At 42.5% G+C, this 21,191-nt stretch overlaps 1 protein-coding gene across 2 annotated transcripts in view; it reads left to right on the top strand.

Annotated features, from left to right (window-relative positions):
• The window catches only part of adgrv1 (adhesion G protein-coupled receptor V1), a 180,067-nt gene that overhangs the window by 76,274 nt on the left and 82,602 nt on the right, over positions 1-21,191 (top strand). Inside the window, exons 61-82 of one of the 2 annotated variants that reach the window (XM_056301758.1) lie at positions 102-266; positions 554-674; positions 1,305-1,428; positions 1,571-1,709; positions 2,330-2,515; positions 2,710-2,945; positions 3,799-3,947; positions 4,161-4,359; positions 5,987-6,206; positions 6,425-6,664; positions 7,709-7,858; positions 8,157-8,377; positions 8,561-8,840; positions 8,929-9,072; positions 10,574-10,745; positions 11,201-11,342; positions 12,013-12,587; positions 13,751-14,008; positions 14,561-14,678; positions 15,712-15,883; positions 16,108-16,350; positions 18,743-19,150. In XM_056301758.1, the coding sequence (XP_056157733.1) occupies positions 102-266; positions 554-674; positions 1,305-1,428; positions 1,571-1,709; positions 2,330-2,515; positions 2,710-2,945; positions 3,799-3,947; positions 4,161-4,359; positions 5,987-6,206; positions 6,425-6,664; positions 7,709-7,858; positions 8,157-8,377; positions 8,561-8,840; positions 8,929-9,072; positions 10,574-10,745; positions 11,201-11,342; positions 12,013-12,587; positions 13,751-14,008; positions 14,561-14,678; positions 15,712-15,883; positions 16,108-16,350; positions 18,743-19,150 (4,662 nt within the window). Of the gene's footprint in view, positions 1-101; positions 267-553; positions 675-1,304; positions 1,429-1,570; positions 1,710-2,329; positions 2,516-2,709; positions 2,946-3,798; positions 3,948-4,160; positions 4,360-5,986; positions 6,207-6,424; positions 6,665-7,708; positions 7,859-8,156; positions 8,378-8,560; positions 8,841-8,928; positions 9,073-10,573; positions 10,746-11,200; positions 11,343-12,012; positions 12,588-13,735; positions 14,009-14,560; positions 14,679-15,711; positions 15,884-16,107; positions 16,351-18,742; positions 19,151-21,191 lie in introns of both variants that reach the window. The other variant, XM_056301746.1, reaches the window with a different exon arrangement.

The following is a 21,191-nucleotide window of genomic DNA, read 5'->3' as shown; positions in this document are numbered from 1 at the left end:
GATCATAAACTTCTACTAAACTACATGTCCCATTATACAGATTAGTGATTTTGTGACCTTAATGTTCCATCTGACCATTATTATTCTTACTCTGACTCTAGGTAACTGTCAGTGAGCCAGAGTTCACTGAGGACCCCACAGCTGTGGCGATGCTAGCTGTTTTGCGGAGCACGGGAGGCGAGGGTTTTGTGGTACTGGTGTGGCAACTGGAGGATCAGGCTAGAGAAGACCTTTCACCTTTAAATGGAACCCTAGTCTTTACTGAGGTACAGTATAATTTTCCATCATTTCTGTTGGCAAGCATTGGGTATGCTGCACAAATAGATAATTTTCACCCAGGAAGGTAAATAGTCTGATGAAAAGTAATTATTATGTTGCATTGTTATTGCCGTATTAATTACTGAAGGTTAACACATCCATCCATCCAGCCATTCATTATCTACACCCGCTTAATGCGGTTAAATTAATTCCGTTCACGGGGACGTTAATATCTTGTGTTTTACAAGAGAATTTCCCTCCCTAATGCGGTCTTCCATGCTTCCATACCTGCCAGACTGAGTCCGTGAAGACATTTGTGATAAGAGCACTAGCCGACACTGTGCTGGAGGGAGACGAGAGCTTCACTGTTCAACTGTTTCCTGCCAAGAGTGGTGCTGTCATTGACCCCTTAAATGGTCAGTATGGATGCATATCCTGTCTGCATGGTTGACTCCCACAATCAGTAAGCTCCATGAAAGAATATGCGTGTATCTTTATTGTCCTTAATGGTTTCACAATCATATACTGCTACACAATAAAAAGAATAGATTTATTGCCCCCCCCCTTTTTCTCCCCAATTGTACTCGGCCAATTACCCTATTTTCCAAGCCATCCCAGTCACTGCTCCACCCCCTCTGCCAAGCCGGGAAGGGCTGCAGTCTACCACATGCTTCCGTCGATACATGTGGAGTCGCCAGCCGCTTCTTTTCACCTGACAGTGGGGCGTTTCACCAAGGGGACGTAGTGCATGGGAGGATCACGCTATTCCCCCCAGTTCCCCCTCCCCCCTGAACAGGTGCCCCGACTGACCAGAGGAGGTGCTAGTGCAGTGACCAAGACACATACCCACATCCAGCTTCCCACACGGCCAATTGTGTCTGTCGGGATGCCCGACCAAGCCGGAGGTAACACGGGGATTCGAATTGGTGACCCCGTGTTGGTAGACAACGGAATAGACTGCTATGCTATCCGAACGCCCCAGATAGATTTACTGTTACAGAATATCCATCATGCTAATCACTCTCATTTATAACTGTTTTCACCAGGCATGGCCACGATCACTATCCGAGGGGACAAGGCAGCGCTGGGGATTGTTGGGATAGCAGAGTTCTCCAGGGACATTATAATTGGAGAACCACTGGGAGATTACAATGGGACTGCTATGGTCAGGTGAGAAACATCTCTTTTGGTGAGACAAGAGATTTTGCTTGTTTCTTTGGTTGGTTGGTTTGTTAGATTAGCAAGATTAAAAAGAAGTGGGTGTGTTGTGTGTGCGTGTGCGTGTGTGCGCCTGCATTTGTGTTTTCAACAGCCTTGTGCGAGGACCAGTCATCTTTGGAGAGATTCAGGTTTACTGGAACATCACTCCAGATGAGGCTTCAGAATTTGAGGAGATCTCTGGCATTGTGACAATGAGAGACAAGCAGTCTGTTGCTACCATCATCCTCAAGGTGCTGTTTCCAGTAGAACCAGCCATACACATTGTATAGTACATGTCATTTTTGCATAACCATCCAACTTAGAAGAAGTTGCAATAGTGACTCCGATTTCATTAATGTTTAATTTATCTTATTTTATGGTTTGTCATGTTTTTTTTTTGTTTTTATTATTTTGTTATGTTTAATTTGTATGACTTGTTACACTTTGGACAGTCAAAAAACCAGGTCGGCCTATTGTCTCTGTTTCTGGACATAAGATAGTGATGAGAACAATGAGCTTATTTTAACTATGTTTTCAGCTCGGTGCAGTATAAGTAAACAATTTGGTAACATTACAAAATAAGCATTAACTAATGTTAACAGTAAATTAGTTAATACAGTAACAAGCATTAAGTAACAGTTAATACGATAATAAGCATTAAGTAACTTAACAAAAATCTCTTGTTAACATTTATTAAGGGTTTACAGGTTCATTAAGGTACTAACTAATATTAGTAAATGATGAACACCATTAGTGAATGATCACTAGACATATTAGTTAACTATTGGTTAATGTTTATTACTACATTAATCAATTTACTCTTATGTAAAGTGTTAGCGTCATTTCCTTTAAATTGTGGTCATTTTTTTAGGCTGTTTATGATGAGGTGCCAGAGGAGCGCCAAGTGTACCAGCTGACCCTAACCTCTGCAACACCAGGGTTGGACATCAGCCCCTCAGCCAGACATGCCAGGGTTACCATGGCAGCCAGTGACCATCCTTATGGCCTGTTTTCCTTCATCCGGCCCCAGCTGAGGACCACCGAGGAGGAGGGAAAGGTAGGTTCATTGAAAAGGAGCTAACGTCTCTATTCAGCCTTATCATAATTACCGGTATGAAGGATGTTAGTTTTCTTGTGTACATCGGCCATGATATTCACTTGGTTGTGTGAATTCCTTTACTAGCTGTGTATCAGAGATAAAATTCAGCTTTTGTTAACCCCTTGCTAAAAATACTCATGCTTTTCCCTCAGGTGAACGGGACAGTGGTTCGCTCCTTTGGCAGCCTGGGCAGTGTGTGGGTGTCCTATCAGACATCAGACAACACAGCGGTTAGTGGAGAAGACTTCACCCCTGCCTCAGACCGACTACTCTTCACCCCTGGTCAGACCTCACAGCAAATAACGCTGCAGATCCATGATGACAACCTTCCTGAAGGGCCAGAGGTGTTTTACGTCAATATCACTGAAGTAAAACTCCTCAATGTCAGGTAGAGCAATTAAAAGGAGCGGAGCATTGATTTCAATTAATATAGGGGCTTTTGGCAAAATAGACCATTACAAGCTTTAAAGGTAGAACGAGTAGGATTTTTGGTTGCCAGTTGTAAAAAAAACATTCAAAGTTGGCCCCTCCTCCCCGGCTCAACAACACCAGAAACGCACACCCCCTGACTGCAGTTGCCAGAACACATCCCAGTGGTCAGGCCAACTCCTTGTCGCTCTTCATTCCCATCCTCTCCTTCAGTGCTCACCAGCGAGTAAAAGCCAACCCCAGAATCACTCTAATTTTGGAATGAGTTTTGTGCCCTTGGCGTTTCGCCTCGCTATATTTGTATCTTTTTGGCACTGTGTCCACCATTGTCGTAGCTTCCTCTTGGATGCATGCTTACGATGTTGATCTGACACCTGTTCGCTACATTTTTATAGTCTTGCTGCCCAAAAGTTAGCAGCCAGAAACATCCTGTACAACGCAAAATAAGAAAATACAGGCAGAGGACAGGGTCTCTGCAGATACAGACACCTCCACACATGTCTAGTGGGTCATAAGTGATACTTGAGAGGGATTATTTTTGTATGAGTCTGTACATTGACTTTTAGGATAATCCTACTCGTGCTACCTTTAATGCAAAGAAAATTTAGAGGGGAGTTGCAATAGAAGCTGATGCTCATCCTTTAAAATATTAATAAATACACTAAATACCTCTTACACCATTATATAGCTGGTCCTGTCTTTGCTGGAACCAATGCAACATAGTCTTGATAGTGTTAACATTATGTTGTGAGGACCAGGGATTTAACGTGTGACTGACTTTATTACATACTGTGTCTCCCTCTGGTGGTCAGTTCTGTGGACTACACAATTAGAGAGTCAGGTCTCCAACTCGATCAGCCTCCAGCTATAGGTAACATCTCCTCCGTTGCTGTAGTAATCCTAAAGAATGACAATGCAGAAGGGATCCTGGAGTTCCACCAGAACTATGTCAACATCACAGGTAAGATCAAGATATGCTCATATCAGGGTCTAAATATATTATTCATGGTGGAAAAGGAAGTCTATCTCATCTGAACTGTAGCAAGAAGACACCGTGGAACAGTCAAAAGAAACTTGACTTTCACTTTATTTCCCACACCACATGTCGATATAGAGAAGATATTATAACACAACAGGAAATACTTAAGCTCTCCCCACCATCCCTTTTCTCCAGTTGAGGAGGATGTGGGCTCTCTGTCCATCGCTGTGGTTAGAAGAGCAGGTTCGTATGGACCGGTTTCCGCTCAGTTTACCTCTCACGGCCTGACTGCGACCAGCAACCAAGACTACATACTTAATGAAGGATCAGTAATCTTCAGCCATGGCCAGACTACCAGTCACATCAACATCACTATTATAGATGACCTGGACAGGTGAGGGGAGGGATCTAGGAAAATACAATCAAGTTGTATATTTAGATTTAAGGCTAATGAGTCAATCAACCAATCAATCTGTTGAACGTGTTAAAAAACACATAAGCAATAAAAACAAACAAAAAATATCTGCAACATATAAGCGACAAATTAGCAGTTCAAATAATATTGATCATGTTCAGAAGGGGTAAGACATTGAGAACTTTTCTCGTCTACCCTCTTATACTATTCATGAGTTGATAATAGAAAATGAAGGTTCAATTTACAGCCATCAGTGTCTGTGATATCTATTAGTCGACTCAAACAAATCAACCCATTTGGACAAAAATAGAAAGAAGAAAAAAGATTGGTACAAGATAAGCTTAAATCATCTTTTTTCATTAATTGAAGTAACTTAAGTTATGTACCTGGATTTGAAAAGAGGTTTAGGGTTGGGGGTACTATAGTACTTAACATTAAGGCATACTTTATTAAGGTTTTAAATAGGTTGCTAATTCTTTATTAATGGTTAATAGCTCATTTGTTAAAGTGTTTTAAATCAGTGATAAGATGGTAAAAGCCATTAATAAAATATTTTTTGGGGTTTCCAGGTTGGGAGCCCACTTGGGGAGAGTTTCCGTGGACATTCTCTCTGAAACTACCTGATTGGATAAAGCTCGTCAAACTGTTGTATTGCAGCCTCACTACCTAACATTAACCGTAAAAATAACTACTGTAACTGTAACTGCAGTTGCTACTATGTGAATATCAACTGATGGGTATGCATTGTGTGTTTAATCTGAATTGACAGTCTTTGCTGGTCACATGGTTTCAGAGAGAATGTATATGGAGACTCGAATTGATGAAATGTGGGCTTTCCAGCCTGGCAACCAAAAACAAATTTTTCATGAATGCATTGCAACAAACATCACTGATTTATAACACATTAATAAAACAGTTATTGGGGCGTCTGGGTGGTGTGGCGGCCTATTTCATTGCCTACCAAGACGGGGATCACCTGTTCGAATCTCTATGTTACTTCCGGCTTGGTCGGTGTCTCTAGAGACATTATTGGCTGTGTCTGCAGGTGGGAAGTCAGATGTGGGTATGTGTCCTGGTCGTTGCACTGGCGCCTCTTCTGGTCGATTGGGGCGCCTGTTCGAGGGGAGGGGGAACTGGGGGGGAAATAGCATGATCCTCCCATGCACTATGTCCCCCTGGCGAAACTCCTCACTGTCAGGTGGAAAGAAGTGGCTGGACTCCATATGTATTGGCGGAAGCATGTGGTAGTCTGCTGCCCTCCCAGGATCAGCACAGGGGGTGAGCAGCGACCGAGACGGCTCGGAAGAGTGGGGTAGTTGGCCAAATTCAATTGGGGAGGGGGGTGGGAATAAATAAATCAGTTATTAACCATAGTAACCACACATTAAACCCTTTGTAAAATATGCCTTATGGATTATAGTACTATACGGTTGGTCCTGCTTGTAGTCCAGTTGGAAGATTCAGACTTTGAAATAATCAAACATAAAGTGGTAACATGGAAACGGCATAAAAAAGAAAGCCATAGACAGACAAAAACAAGGAGTTTTGCATTTAAAATTTCCTCAAGAACGTAATTCTAATTCTTCTTTTTTTTTGTCTTCATCAGCGAATATGCTGAGATATTTGAGGTCCAGCTTTTACGAGCTACAGGGGGAGCAGTCCTGGGTTTACACCAAGTTGCTTGGATCACCATTGCCAAAAGTGACTCTCGGAATGGGCTGGTGCGTTTCCTTAATGAAAGCCTTATCACCGTGGTGAACCCTGACTCTACCCTGAAACTCATCCTTGTTCTGGAGAGAGTAGGAGGCCTCGTGGGGAATGGGACGGTAAGACCGATAAACGTACAACCAACAAAATAGGACATCTTATACTGTTTTTCTTTCTGTTTAGGAAGGCAAAAATGGGTGCTCACCCAAATGTCCCCCTTGCCTTTATCAGTTGTGTGGTCAATCATCACCAGTGCCAGAAAACAGGATTTCAAATCTTTTTTTTTCTTCCAAAGCACATCAACTGATCCAAACTGTTTTTTTCTTCTCATGTACAGATTGCATGGAACATTCTAGGCCCCAACAGTAGAGAGATTCTTCCCCCTCTCAACGTTGACATTAAAGAGCCAGTGAGTGGCTCCTTCCACTTCAGGGATGGAGAGGAAGGTATACGTACGATTGAGCTGAGGATTTTCCCCCATGGGGAAGTTGAAGTAGAAGAGACGTTTATTGTGGAGCTAAGCATCCTGTCAGGAGACATAGATATTGACCCTCAAGCTGGCTCCATCACGCTCAAGGTAACTAACTCTTATGTATTGAGTGGTACAAAGCTGTAACTGAGGGGTTAATACCGCCATCAAAGAATTAAGATGGTTTTATATATTAGGACTACATTGACCCTCTGGTAGCTTGTGTATTTGTTTGTTATTTGTTTTTTGGGGGGGGGTTCCCCCCCATTGTATCTGACCGATTACCCCATTCTTCTGAGCCATCACGGTCGCTGCTCTACCCCCTCTGCCAATCCGGGGAGGACTGCAGACTACCACATGCCTCCTCCGATACATGTGGAGTCGCCAGCAGCTTCTTTTCACCTGACAGTGAGGAGTTTCGTCAGGGGGACGTAGCACATGGGAGGATCACACTATTCCCCCCAGTTCCCCCTCCCCCCCGAACAGGTGTCCCGACCGACCAGAGGAGGCGCTAGTGCAGCGACCTGGACAAATACCCACATCTGGCTTCCCACCCGCAGCCACGGTCACTTGTGTCTGTAGGGACACCCGACCAAGCCGGAGGTAACACGGGGATTTGAACCGGCGATCTGCGTGTTGAAAGGCAATGGAATAGACTTCTACACTACCTAGATGCCTCGCTGTGTATTTGTTTTGAAGAAAAGAGTGAGAGATGTAGTGGTGTTTTGGTAAAAGAATGTCTTTGCAAGATTTGTGTACAACAATAATGTATCTCTAACTGTGACAATGTGTCCTGTCTGTGTGCTGTACATTGTTTCATTAGATTTTGAGGGAATCCAACTCAGAAACAAGCATTTGGAATCATTCTATAGCGATATTGAATCTTCTTGCTGATTAAGACCATCAGCAAGAAGATTCAATATTCAGTTATGTCGGTCATATTGAAGCATCAAATTTAAATGGAGACAAATAAATAATCAATGAAAAAAAAACTCATGGCAGAATGCCAAGTGGAAGCCAGTAAAATATTGTATCACACCAGCCCAAGCTGGGCTTATAAAAATGTCAAGTTGAAATGTTTGAGGTACAAAACATTGTTATAGAAAATAATACACATGATTCTTCATACCCATCTTTGCCTTCTTCTTGCAGATTGAGAAGTTTGGTGACCCTAATGGCATTGTCCAGTTCACTGAGGATACTCTTAAAGAGCGCACCTACAATGAGCCCACTGAAGCAGAGGGTCCGCTTAGCATCTCTCTGTTAGTTACACGCAGAGAGGGCACCATGGGTAACATCACGGTAAGACCACATCAGCCCTAAGTGCTTTATACTTCTTCACGTCAACAGTAGTTAGTTGCTCTGTATTGTATTCCCTCTCTCGTAAAGGTACACAAAACAAATACATATGCAGTATGAGGAAATCATGTATGATTATGCATTATGTTTTCTCATTAAGTTATATTCTTTTACCAGTGGTCATAAAACCTATAAGTGATGCTTTACTTGTGTGTGGGCAGTGCTAAACCAGCCATTGTTTGTTTTGCTCTCATACACAAACATACACACAAACACAAAAACACGTTTTCCCTCATCTTAGGTCCACTGGCAGCTACAGAGTAATGCAGAGCTAGCAGGTGACTTCCTCGCCCTGACTGGCAATGTGGTGATTGTAGAAGGCCAAAGAGATGCAGAGGTTATCCTCAGCCTGATGCCTGACACCGTACCAGAACTGGAGGAGGTCTACACTGTTGAACTCACAGCTGTAGAAGGTGGTGCCACCTTGGACGCCAGCACAAACCACACTAGCACCTTCATCAGGTTGTTTTCTGTTTTTGATACTCTGTTGTAGTGAATGGATTTCTTGTTGAAAATTCTAGAAATGAGAGGGATCGACATGCACCCCTTTTATAAATCACATTGACAAGCTAACTTACATATATGTTTGCATTGTATTCCATTTACTGGAATTAACTGAATTGGAGTTTTCTCTCTCAACCCCAGGGTGCGTGCCAATGATGAGCCCCATGGCATATTTGCCCTAAACCCTGATCACCAGTCCATCATGGTGATGGGTGCTGGCTCTGAAGTCAGTAGAGCTCTGGTTCTTAATGTAACACGATTGGCTGGGCTGTTTGGCAACGCCAGTGTGGGCTACAGGATTACAGGAGGGATAGCTGGAGGGATGGACAGCGAGGAGCTGCTAGGAGGCAAGGCTGAAGGGAGGGTGTTGTTGCGAGAAGGGGAGCTCTTTGCTGCTGTCACTGTGTTGATGAGCAACCAGGTGAGCGACAAATGAGGATGCTTTCCTGTTGTTGCTGTGCACCTTTTTAACACTTTAAGATCTCTCACTTTGTGCTTTCACTCTGTAGGTGTTTCTATCAGTGGGTGAGAATTTAACAGCAGAACTGACAGATGTTAAACTGGTCAGTCCTCTTCTCGGCTCCCCGCCTCATCTCCTTCTGAAGTTGAGAACTGCTACAGTGAGCGTGACAGAAGAGGCTGCGAGCTCTGAGGTGAGTCTGACTTATTAAAATATCCTTTCAGGAGCCCATAACTGCATATCCTTGTATCTTGCTTTTAGCAAGTATATATATTTTGGGCCAACTGTCAGCATTTTGCATATGCAACCTATTTCTTAATCCCTGGGTTAGTTGGATTTGTGTTGCCCATCGTCATTCAGACAAGGAATACTGCAGTCGAGTCAGTTTATGCATGCAACTACAGTTGGGTGTTGTCATTCTATCATTGTTTGCACAACCACCTAAATCCATTGCAGTACAGTATAGGGTCCAGTGATACATGTTGTCTGAAGATCCTAGTAAAGCCACTGGTGCTGTCAAAACCAGTGTCCTCTTGATAAATTCTGTAGATAGAGACTTTATTGTCCTACTAGAGGAGATTTTATTTTCACCTTTTGTACAGAGCCTCACATACAGTGAATATATGCACACATAATATACATATGCCAGATGACATGCATAGAGATGGCAGAGGGAACAAAGCTCCTTTTAAAGCAGCCCATCTCCAGGTGAAGTACCTGTACCTATTACCAGGTGGAAGCAATGTGAAGAACGGGTTAAGGGGTTTAGTGGGATCCTGAGTTATGGTTGGCGCTCTGCGTATCATGGCTTTGCTATTGAGATACGTGTCTTTATCTCTAGACCACTAGATGGAATACTGGGGTATAGCGCCCTTAATCACCCGCAGTTTGTCTGATTTGAACGTCCCTTTAAACGAACAGTCGTTTTTTGTAACTGAATTAGTGCTCGCTCTCTGAAGTCCTGTGAACCTTCAATCTTTTTATGTCAGGATTCTGAAAGGCCTGTGTAAAACAGTACTGCTAACTCAAAAATGTGACCCCTGGAACTGTAAACATGTATAAAAAAAAAGTTTGATCAGGGGACGGATCGCCAAATGATAGATGTGTTTTATTGATATTTTGGACCGTGGAAGAGCAGGGCCTCGCTGAAGTATGAGGCTATTCTCTGAGTGAACAAAAAAATACAAACATTTTCACATTAATTAATGAATATGTATTTCTATTAATGAAAAATGACTAGTAGTGTGTTTGAGTGGGGTATGTGGAGACAGTGTGTAAAAGGGAGGGGGGGTATATGACAAAAGTGGTGTGCACTTATAAGAAGGCCTCTATTTTTAGAGACACACGCCTCTCCCACCTCTCTTGATCAACCCCCTAAATCCGCATTTTTCAAAAGTATGTCCTGGGTAGAGACGAGCAGAAAATGTGCATTGCAGTACCTTTCAAAATGCAAAACCTTGCTTCAAACATTGCTTGCACCAGATCTAGCTCTTGCATTAGGTTACATAGCAGTAAGAGATTTAAAGGAATGTAGTCAGGTGATGGCAGATATTACTGTATCTGCTGGTTTTCCAACACAGTCTGGAAATTGAAATGACTCACTTTCATTCAGTTAAATGCTCACTTTATTGGTACAGTTTGAAGAGAAAGTGATCTTTGAAACAATATTGCCAACTTTTCTATGTGGTGTGTAGGTTGGCTTCGCCTCCCTGGCTCTGCAGGTGTTAAGCGTGGAGACAGGAACGTTTGAGGCAAAGTTTATGCGAACAGGGCTGTTTGGAGAAGTCAGAGTGGAGTGGAGTGAAGGTTACCCCCTGGGACAGGCTCCCCCGGGGTTCAGACTTGGAGCCATCACACCAAGCTCGGGTAAGACCATCCCAGACACAATCAGCGTCGAGAAACCTAACTGTTCAGACAATCTACTGACCAGGAATTGCCCTGGTTAACCAGTCCAGCTGTTAAGCCATTTTGCTTAATTAATCCTGAATTCAGATTTTTCATTTTCATTATAGCATTGTTGGATGTCAGTTTACCAAACTCAGCAATAACATTTCATCTGTCATATTTTAATCAGACAAGTTTTTCCATTTGCAATATGTTCTCGAATAATACCAATCAATATTACATAGGGAGTTTTAGGGCGTTGTTCCTTATCTGATGAAAGGGTCTAAGTATAGGATCTTGTGTTGCTGTAAACCCCACTGAGGCAAATTTTTAATTTATGATATTGGGCTATACAAATAAAATTGACTTGACTTGACTAGTGGTTGCTATTTATTGCTGTCAAGGTGTCATCAAACTTGTTCCTTTCTCCACCTCAGGTTCAGTAACTCTAGCCCATGGAGAGAAGAGTAAGACAGTATCCCTGAAGGCTCTGCCTGATGTGTCTGAGCCAGCAGCCTATGCCATACACCTTAAAGCTGCTAGCTCCAACACTGCTGCAGCCAGCATGGTCAGGCTCAGGTAATAGTTTAACAATGGTAAACTATGCAAAGAAGTCTATTGAGTTGGCGTCCGGGTGGCGTGGCGGTCTATTCCGTTGCCTACCAACACGGGGATCGCTGGTTCAAATCCCCGTGTTACCTCCAGCTTGGTCGGGCGTCCCTACAGACACAATTGGCCGTGTCTGCGGGTGGGAAGCCGGATGTGGGTATGTGTCCTGGTCGCTGCACTAGCGTCTCCTCTGGTCGGTCGGTCTGGTCAGTTGAGAAGGGGGATCTGGGGGCATTCACAAACTGATCCAGGTCAAGCGTCAGACACTGCATCCCTCTTTACTCATGTGTTACAGTTTGCAGCCTTTGAGAAAATATCTTTCTCAGGTGAATGCTGGCTGTTTATTGAGCAATATCTGCTTACTAAAAGGAATTAAAAAAATAATGACTGTAAAAAGTATAGCATGAACATTCATTCATACCTCAGGTGAACATTTTCATGGTCCCACTTCACTTTTTCAGAAAGTTTCTGCCAGCTACTTTGACCTTGACTGCCAGTTTCTCCTTTTGCTAAAAAAAAAAAATCAAGTCTTTAGCCAACTAGTCTTAGTTAGTACACTGTAAGTTAAATTTTGACAAAATGTGTACATTTCTTGACCATTAAAATTTACCCAAGCTATTTTATCCATCTCCCTCCTCAGATCGGGTTTTACCGTGGCAGAGGTGGAGCCGCTAGGTGTATACCAGTTCTCCCCGCTGTCCCGCCAAATGGTCATTGAAGAGGACATTCAGATCATTACCCTGTATGTCCAGAAGCTCTATGGTTCCCGTGGCAACCTTACACGCCTGTCCTACTGGACAACATCAGGCAGCGCGGAAGAGAGAGAAGACTTCAAGGCCGTCCGGAACGGCCAGGTCGTTTTCAACTCGCCACACCAGACCAATGCCTCTCTCCGCCTTTCTATACTCGATGACTCGTTCTCGGAGCCGGACGAGTACTTCTTCGTCAACTTAACAGATGTTCATGCCCTTGCTACAGACATGCGTTTGACTGACGCCTATCCTCGCCTCAACCCTCAGCACAGTGTTGCCATGATCACCATCCTGGCTAATGATGTGACAGGCGGAGTACTTGGCATTGGACCGCCAATGATCCAGACAGCTGAGGACCGAGACGAGGAGACCCAGCAGGAGAGGAGAGTAGTTTTGAGGGTGCGCAGGACTGACAGTCTGGCTGGACCTGTGAGGGTGCGGGTTCAGGCATATGGAGGTAGGTGTTTGTTTTGTTGCACTTCTGCAACCACATGATTGATAAATGGTTATATTGGTTCTCACTGATTTGTATTATTGTTTATTATACCTTTAGAGCTGCTATGAGGAGTTTTGTATTTTTGTTAACTTTGCGCATCCCTGCAGATGAAAACGGTAGTATTTCACAGGAGAACACCTTCATTTCGCTTAAGCCTTTTCGTCTTGATGCAAAGATCTACATTCAGCCTCTGGCAGCTTGTGTGTTTGTTTTGAAGAGAAGAGTGAGATATGTAGCGGTGTTCTGGAAAAATGTGTTTGCATGTTATGCAGCTATGAGGTAATGTGTCTCTAAGTGTGGTTTGGATCCCATATGTGAGCTGTAAATTGTTTCGCCAGGTTTTGCAGGGCATCCGACCCAGAGACAAACGAATGAAATCATTCTACAGTAGTATCTAATCTTCTTGCTGATGGTCTCATTTGCTTATTTTGGTACACTGCTTATTTGACAAACTTTTGTCAAATGGTCAGTAGCCATTTACAATCAAGAAATATGTGTACAGATTTTTATTTCAACCAAACACAATAGCAACTGATTTTACTACTTATGTTGTTTTCAAGACAAGGCTGAATGTACTTTATACTTCCAACTTCCGATCAAAAAGTGTTCCAGTCTGGAGCTCAAAGATTATGAATAAACAAAGAAAATTGCTGCAACACATCGCATCTTGTGATTAACTCATGGTTACGCCTTTCCCTGTAAGCATAACAGGTTTTATTATCATGCTGTGTAGAAAATTTGGCTCAGTGACACATTTTTATAACTAAAAATTGTCTTAAGATGATTGTTTATCACTCGGCGTACTCTGCCTTGCATGCTACCGTGTTTGTCTGACATCATGTCATCGTCTGTCTGTGAAGTTGGGGTTGTTGAAGTTCTCATTCTAGTAGAAACTAAGATATCGAATCTCACGCCATTGTGTTTTTTTTTAGTAGGGAGTTGGATATTCTTACTTTCTGAGTTGTCTGGAACACAGCATTACTTCTCCTTGATTGAGAGTATTGGTGAAACTCGGCTCGTGTTTGGTTCCTAAGGCGTGTGATCAGAGACCCCTGTCATTGCTTGAAATTTACCCTATTTTGCTGTGAAATGTGTTGCTTTGTATTTATTTCCAGGTGGAAGCATTGCAGGTTCACCCCCACCATTTCCTCTGGAGCCAAATGGGACCTTGGCCCAGGAGGGGAGGGACTTCCGCCTGGACTCCACTGTGGTGTCTCTGCGAGCTGGACAGAGAGAGGCAGAGGTCATCATCCTCATCTTGGACGACTCCGAGCCAGAAGGACAGGAAGTGTTTTTCATTTACCTCAGCGACCCAGAGGGAGGAGGGCAGATCCCCGACAGTCCGGACCACCAGGGTTTTGGTGCATTTGCTAAAATCATCATCCTTGGTAAAATAAAGATGAAAATAACCTTTTATTTTAGTCTGATATGTCTGCAAATAATTCTGTCACTTGCTGTTTGGAGGGCATACCAGTAGTTACAAGTCTTAAAAAGGTTCAGCCATGTTATGTATATGTCATCATAGATTGAAGACAACATAACTTACATCCGATAACATGTAATGTAAAGAAAACAGTGATAAACATTAGATTAATTCCAAGTGCATGATATGGATTACATCTTTTGTCCCTAATCCAGTGTCCCCTCATCATAACTGTTTATCAGATAGAGCACTTAAATGTCATTCTAGAGTATTCCTATTAACACAATTTGTACTCATTGGGGGTCAGTATTTTCTTGACATTAGTCCCCAAATACCCATGTCCCGTTGTTCATACTTCTCACTGTTTGGTATATTCCGTTATCTGATGCAATAAATTGCAAAATGAATGTTCGTGTGATTGCGCAGTTGCAAGAAAATCAAATTTGTTTCCCTCTTTTGTCCAACCCTCCACACCCCATTCTGTTCCCTTCTTCCTCCCATTCTCTATCCCTGCCAGGGAGTGACTTTCATAATGGCATAGTTGGGTTCAGTCTGGGTTCTCTGGTGGGCCAGGTTCTGGATGAGGATTCGGAGAATAGAACCGCTCTGCTGTATCTGCAGAGACAGGAGAACAGGTAGAATATAACATCAAGAACTGTATTCGCTGATTTGAAATAGAACTGAAATTGAAACACTAACATTTTTTAACACCACTGATTTCTTTAATCGTCATGAATTTTGTGCCATCTTTCAAAAAAAAAATTAAAATACAAGAATAAAGGTAATTTCTATTTGTTCTCTTTAAAAGATTTCTCCCTAGGTCAGCTTCTCTTGGCCAATCTTTTTTTCCCCTCATACTCATGATGACATCACACACCCACATACACTCATGTACATATAGTCTATATCAGCTCATCAAATTATGAAATACCGCCCACCCTCGCCAGCAAGCCTTGCTTGTACATGTTACTCATGAATATTAATGAGGACTAGTTTGCACCTTCACAGTTCTTGAGACAGTTGAGAAATTATGGATAAAGGTATTAAAAAAAAAAAACAACAGGGCATCTCGGTAGCGTAGTGGTCTATTCCATTGCCTACAAATACAGGAATCGCCAGTTCGAATCCCCGTGTTACCGCCAGCTTGGTTGGCCGTCCCTACGGACACAATTGGCCGTGTCTGCAGGTGGGAAGCCAGATGTGGGTGTGTGTCCTGGTTGCTGCACTAGCGCCTCCTCTGGTTGGTCGGGATGCCTGTTCGGGGGGGAGGGGGAACTGGGGGGAATAGTGTGATCCTCCCATGCGCTACATCCACCTGGCAAAACTCCTCACTGTCAGGTGAAAAGAAGTGGCTGGCGACTCCACATGTATCGGAGGAGGCATGTGGTAGTCTGCAGCCCTGCTCGGATCAGCAGAGGAAGTGGAGCAGTGACCGGGACAGCTCGGAAGAGTGGGGTAATTGGCTGGATACAACGGAGGGGTAAAAAAAACCCACAATATTAGTCATTTATAAAGTTTTATTATGCCATGTTTAAGGTTTTTAGATGGGACTACTGATTACATGATTATTTATTTTGGTCCGATCTAGATTAAATTTTTTTGCTGCCAGCAAATGAAGCGCAACTTTTTATGTGACTATTTATTGACTCTTGGTCACCCTTGGTGCAGATCCTTTGAGGATGTGAAGGTCTTCTGGAGAGCTACATTCAACAAGGCTGCACCATCCCTGCTCAACAACGGAGTCAACCTGACCAGGGAGCTGCTACAGACCTCTGGGACTGTGCTTTGTAGGAGAGGGGAGATTAACTGTCTCCTCACTTTGGAGGTCCGCACAGATGAGGTGAATGAAATGGACTGTTAAGAGAAAGGGGTTTGACAAAGGTCTGATATTTGTACCGTTGACAGTGTCCTTTCTCTTCATATTTCTGTTGCCTGTAACGATACTGTGTGGTTTTTAGTGGCTGTGTAGAGAGGGGGACATAATCATCAGATCAGAAGAGGTCAGAATTATGTACCCTTAATTTTATTCTTGTGATACTTAACTCCTCATCATTGTTGCCATAGGAGCCTGAGTACCAGACGTGGTTCCTGGTAGAGATCTATCAGGTGGGCATCGGTGCTGCCATCAACCAGTCTGCCCGTTTTGCCAACATCACCTTAGCGGAGAGTGATGACCCGCGGGGCCTGGTCTTTTTCGCTGTGGGCTCCAGACTACCTATAGCCACCATGAAGACTACGAGGCTCAGTCTCCAAGTCTACAGGCAGGCGAGCACTGCTTCAGCCTTGTCTGTACGCTACCGCATGCTAGTGAGTAATCAGAAATGCAGTAACTAAGCACACCACACATGCACACATATCTGTGCATTAAAAAGAGATTAAAAGGATTAAAGAGAACCAGCTTGATATTTGATCAGCAGTGATCACCCTCTGCAAGAAGCAATACCTGTGGACCTATGTGCATATGAAACAAGTGTGCAATAAGTTACTTGTTGCTTATATCAACATGTGACATTCAGTGTTAGAAAATCTCATTTTCCATCCAGGCCAATTACCTAAGCCTAATCACATCTACTGACTCATCCAGATAGACCCCCCCTCCCCCCTGTGTCATAACTACCATCTAAAAGACATTTGTCTCCCTCTGATCTAATTTCCTCTCTGGCCTTATTTAGTCACCTTGTTTCTAGGGACCGATTTAACAGCAGACAGCCAGCTACTGATCTAATTTGACTCTTTCATAACCTTAGCTTGTCAAATAGCAGATTAATTATTTTATTACGTCATGCTCCTACGACAGAGCTCTGGCATTTTTTCAATTGAGTGCCCCCATGAAAAAAAAATTATACAATTGTCCAATAAATGGCAAATATTTTCATTAGAGCACGTTTATGGAAAACTGGATTAATAATAGACTGTTGTTAATTTGTTGTCCTTTATTTCAGTTATGCGTCGCCAACTTCACCAGTGCAATTTTTAACACCGAGATATATTACATTGCAAAATATAAGAATGTAATGTATATGTCGTTCTGTCTGTATAATTGCAAAATACCTCAAAAAAACAACTGAAACGATCTCTATCAAGAGTTATCAGTTTTGTTTTAATAAGCTAAAATTACTCTATGATTTAAACACAATCTGAGATGATCTAAGAAAGCACTGTCAACATTGTAAAACGTATGACAATGAACACATAGGACTGTATATGCTTAATGTTCCGTAAGAAATAGTTGAATAGCCCTTTAAATTAAAGCCAGCAGTCTTTTAACCTTACAGCCACACTGTCATATAACAATTCAGTTATTCTATGTGCACATTGATAGTCCAAAATACACTAGAAGTATATTACAGAAATTTGCCTGTTGTGATCTAGAGTGGGTCTAGTCTGGATCAGGACCCAGCCATGCTGACCAGCTCTCTGGTGATCATATGCTGACCAACTTCAAAGATACCGGTGTTCCTGCCTCTCCTCCCTTTCTTTTTCTGATCTACATCCTCTTCCTTCTCTCCTTAAAGATCATGGTTAGATCCACAGCACGAGTGGCAGGGTTAGGGCTTATACTACAAACCGGCAATCAGCATATTTGATATTGCAGATCAAAGGAATGATAGTTCACTTTACTAGACTTCAAAACCTCACTGGGACTAGATACCAGGTCACATGCTTTCATCTCTCAGCGATGAAGCATGCTTTGGGGATTTTAGCTTGATATATATTGCTCTGAGGTAGCTGAGCACCATACGTCTTCTTTCATTGCCCTTTCATCACATTCGGACTTTTTGCCTTTTCCATTTTATTTTATTGATGCGTTTCAAACCAGCCAAATTATATCACTATCTGATATGATTTATTGTGCTGATTGATAATGTAGATCAATCAATCAGTCAACCACGTTGCATTTTTTATAGCGCTTTTCTAGCTGCAACAGCCACTCAAAGCGCTTCACAATTAATTCACACACACACTCATCCATCTTTCTATCTTTTCATGTATTTGCCCATTGAATGTAGTAATTGAATGTAACATGCAATGCATCTAAATATGATTGGTTGGTTGGTTGGTTGGTTGGTTGGTTGGTTGGTTGGTTGATTCTCTTCTTTGAACTTATGTGAATTTTTATCCTTCGCCTGGTCGTCATGTGAGTCTGCGTGCATGGCCACACAAGGGTGCCAGTGTGCATCGCTTGCCCATGTACTGATCTATCTATTATCTCTGACATTCTGCTGATTGCCGCTTGTCTGTGAGTTTGTGTATGGTCTGGATAGATTATAAAACTGAATTCCCCTTCTGGGATAAATAAAGTTGCCTGAATCTAACCACCTACCCGCTACCTATATGTCTCAATTGTTTATGACTGTCTGTGTCATATTCATTCTAAACTTAATGGTCCCATGAATGGCATTTAGAGCAGCGCAAACCTCCAGGATTTGACATATGTCTCAATAAAATGGTCTGCTGGGATTTTGTGAAGGGAGGTAGCTGGATTTGATTAACAGCCAATAATAAGAGTATCTTTTAGAAGAATGTGAACGTCGGAATGTTTTTGGCTAGTTTCAAATTGGGATGAATTTCTAGAACGTAGTGTTGAATCAATGTACCTAAATTTAGTGCAGATACAGGTAGTGACAAGAATGACTATACATTTTTTCATTTCACAGTTCCTTTAAACCTACACACACATCTCTTTGTTTACTTCTAGGAGCTTCTGCGGGCAGAGGCAGTAGGTCCTTTCATGGTCTGGCCTGCTGTAGCAGGGATGGACTTTCTCGAACAAGAAGGCAAGCTGACCTTTGACCTCGGGCAGCGTAGCGCTTCCCTTGACATCATCCTGACACCTGACAAGGCCTCGTCCAACCCCACACCCAAACGCTTCCGGGTGGAAATCTTCGACGCTACAGGAGGGGCCAGAGTGCATCCTGAATATGGGCTGGCGAACGTGACTCTGGTGTCGAACGCAGAGACCCAGGCCATATGGGCGTTGCTGGATCAGTTACATCAGCCGCTGGAGCCAACCATATTGGACCGGGTCTTGCAAGGACTGATCAACAAAGCTACCATATCCCTTACTCCTGAGCAGATGACTGCCCTGCTTGAAGCTTTGGGGAAGGTGAGTGGGGTAGAGGGAAGGCAGAGGACTTTTCTACAGTCACAAGTCCCTAAACTCTGCTCTCGTTGAAAATGGAGTGTTTATGCTGATTACATAAGGCAAAGATAACTATTTCCGGTCTTAACAGAACTACTAATACTTTCGGCTGTTCCTGTTAGGGGTCGCCACAGCGGATCATCCGTTTCCATCTCTTCCTGTCCTCTGCAGCTTCCTCTGTCACACCAGCCACCTACATGTCCTCCCTCACCACATCCATAAACCTCCTCTTTGGCCTTCCTCTTTTCCTCTTCCCTGGCAGCTCCACATCTCTGGTCTTAACAGAACAAATAGAATTATGCATTTTCAAGTTTATAAGATTTTTTTTGTATTAAAGAGAAATAAATCACAAACCCCCCCCCCCCCATTATACTCAATTAAAAGCTTTTTTTTTTGTTTGGTTGCATGTCTTTTTTTTTTTATTCATTCAACAGTTAAAGCCAATGAGTCAGCATGGTAATTTGTTCCTGGCAGTTCTAGCCCAAAGGGCATTCATCACTTCCTGTAAACTATTCTGACAGATCTAAAGATCAGTGTTTCTAAAGATCCGTGTTTCATCTGAAAAGGTCTGAGCTGTCACCTTACATGACTACTGCTACTATGTCTCTGCTCTGATCCTGGAGACTACACACAAGCCTCAGTCAGCCTGCAGAAATGTTGGGAGATACCGCTGTAATTTAATATATATATATATAATATATATATATATATATATGGCAGGGAGAGAGAGGTTAAGAGACAAAAAATGCATTAAATCACTTTGTAAAAGCTGTCTGACAGACCAAAGATAATGACAATGCCAGGAAGGAGCAGTGAAATAAGGAAACATGTCACTCAAGAGTATACTTAAACACAACGTTTACGGATTAAAACCCCACATGAGAAGATGAATATGGCGAGAGCAAACACTGGTTATTGGTAGATAGTTTTGGGGGTTTTTTTCCACTGGAAATGCAGGATTACTTTTGCTGTGTGATCCTGCTGGATCTGAGTCACTGAATGGTTATCTGTTGCTCATTGTCTGTTATGTTGCATGGTTTTCTATGTGGGCTAGAAATGCTGATATCTGCAGACACCATGGGAGGATTGGAAAATGTGCGTGATATATTACAATACAAACAACTTTTATCTCCTGTTTTCCGTCATTGTTTTCGTCAATGTGAAGCGCTTTGGGTGTCTAGAGAAGTGCTATATAAATATTATTATTATTATTGTTATTATTATTATTATTATTTATTAATCATGCTAGGGGCAATTTGTTTGGAGTAGTTTGTTGTACACAAAACACAGTAACATGCAAACAAACAAATAACACAAACAATAAAAAAACACTCTGGAGAGCTAAATGTGGAATAAAATCTACAAGATCTATAAGTAACTAATAATAAAGTTGATAGGCTGGATAAACTTAGTGAACACAATAAAAACGACCAGATGATAAAAAGATTACGGAGCATTTAGTAGTGGAATTGCAGCAGGGATGAATGATTTAGAATAGCAGTTTTACAAGCGGGCAAAACACAACGACGCCCTGATGGCAACAGAGAAAATGCCCATGTAAGAACATGTCCAGAAGAAGCCAAAATGCTTGATGCTGTCTGGAGGATTCGCTGGTTGGAAAAATAATTTGGATCTTTGTTTCACTGCGGTGATGTCAGAACAGATTTTAACAGTGCTGTTCAGGCTATTTCTGTCTTTTACCGTGAGGCTGTGAAACTAACAGATCACAGAAAAACTCAGAAGACTCTCAATAAAACATTAGTAAAAGCAGCAGTGGATGATGGGACTGACAGAAAAGGAATTTAGCCTCAGTGTTCACATCAAATTTAAGGTGATCGTTGATGATAGTACCCAGATAGTGATGTTGCGGCTGCTACACATACACAATAATATACACCGTTATTTTCACACGCATCTCCCCAAGGAGGCTGGCATACCACACATGCACACATATGTACACTTTTAATTATAACTCCCACACATACTCCGTGAAATCCTCACCCCG

Source organism: Lampris incognitus, chromosome 1 (genome assembly GCF_029633865.1).
Source record: "Lampris incognitus isolate fLamInc1 chromosome 1, fLamInc1.hap2, whole genome shotgun sequence".
In the NCBI taxonomy this organism is placed as follows: domain Eukaryota; kingdom Metazoa; phylum Chordata; class Actinopteri; order Lampriformes; family Lampridae; genus Lampris; species Lampris incognitus.
The sequence above is the reverse complement of the archived record's forward strand: the minus strand, read 5'-3'. Positions and strand labels throughout refer to the sequence as shown.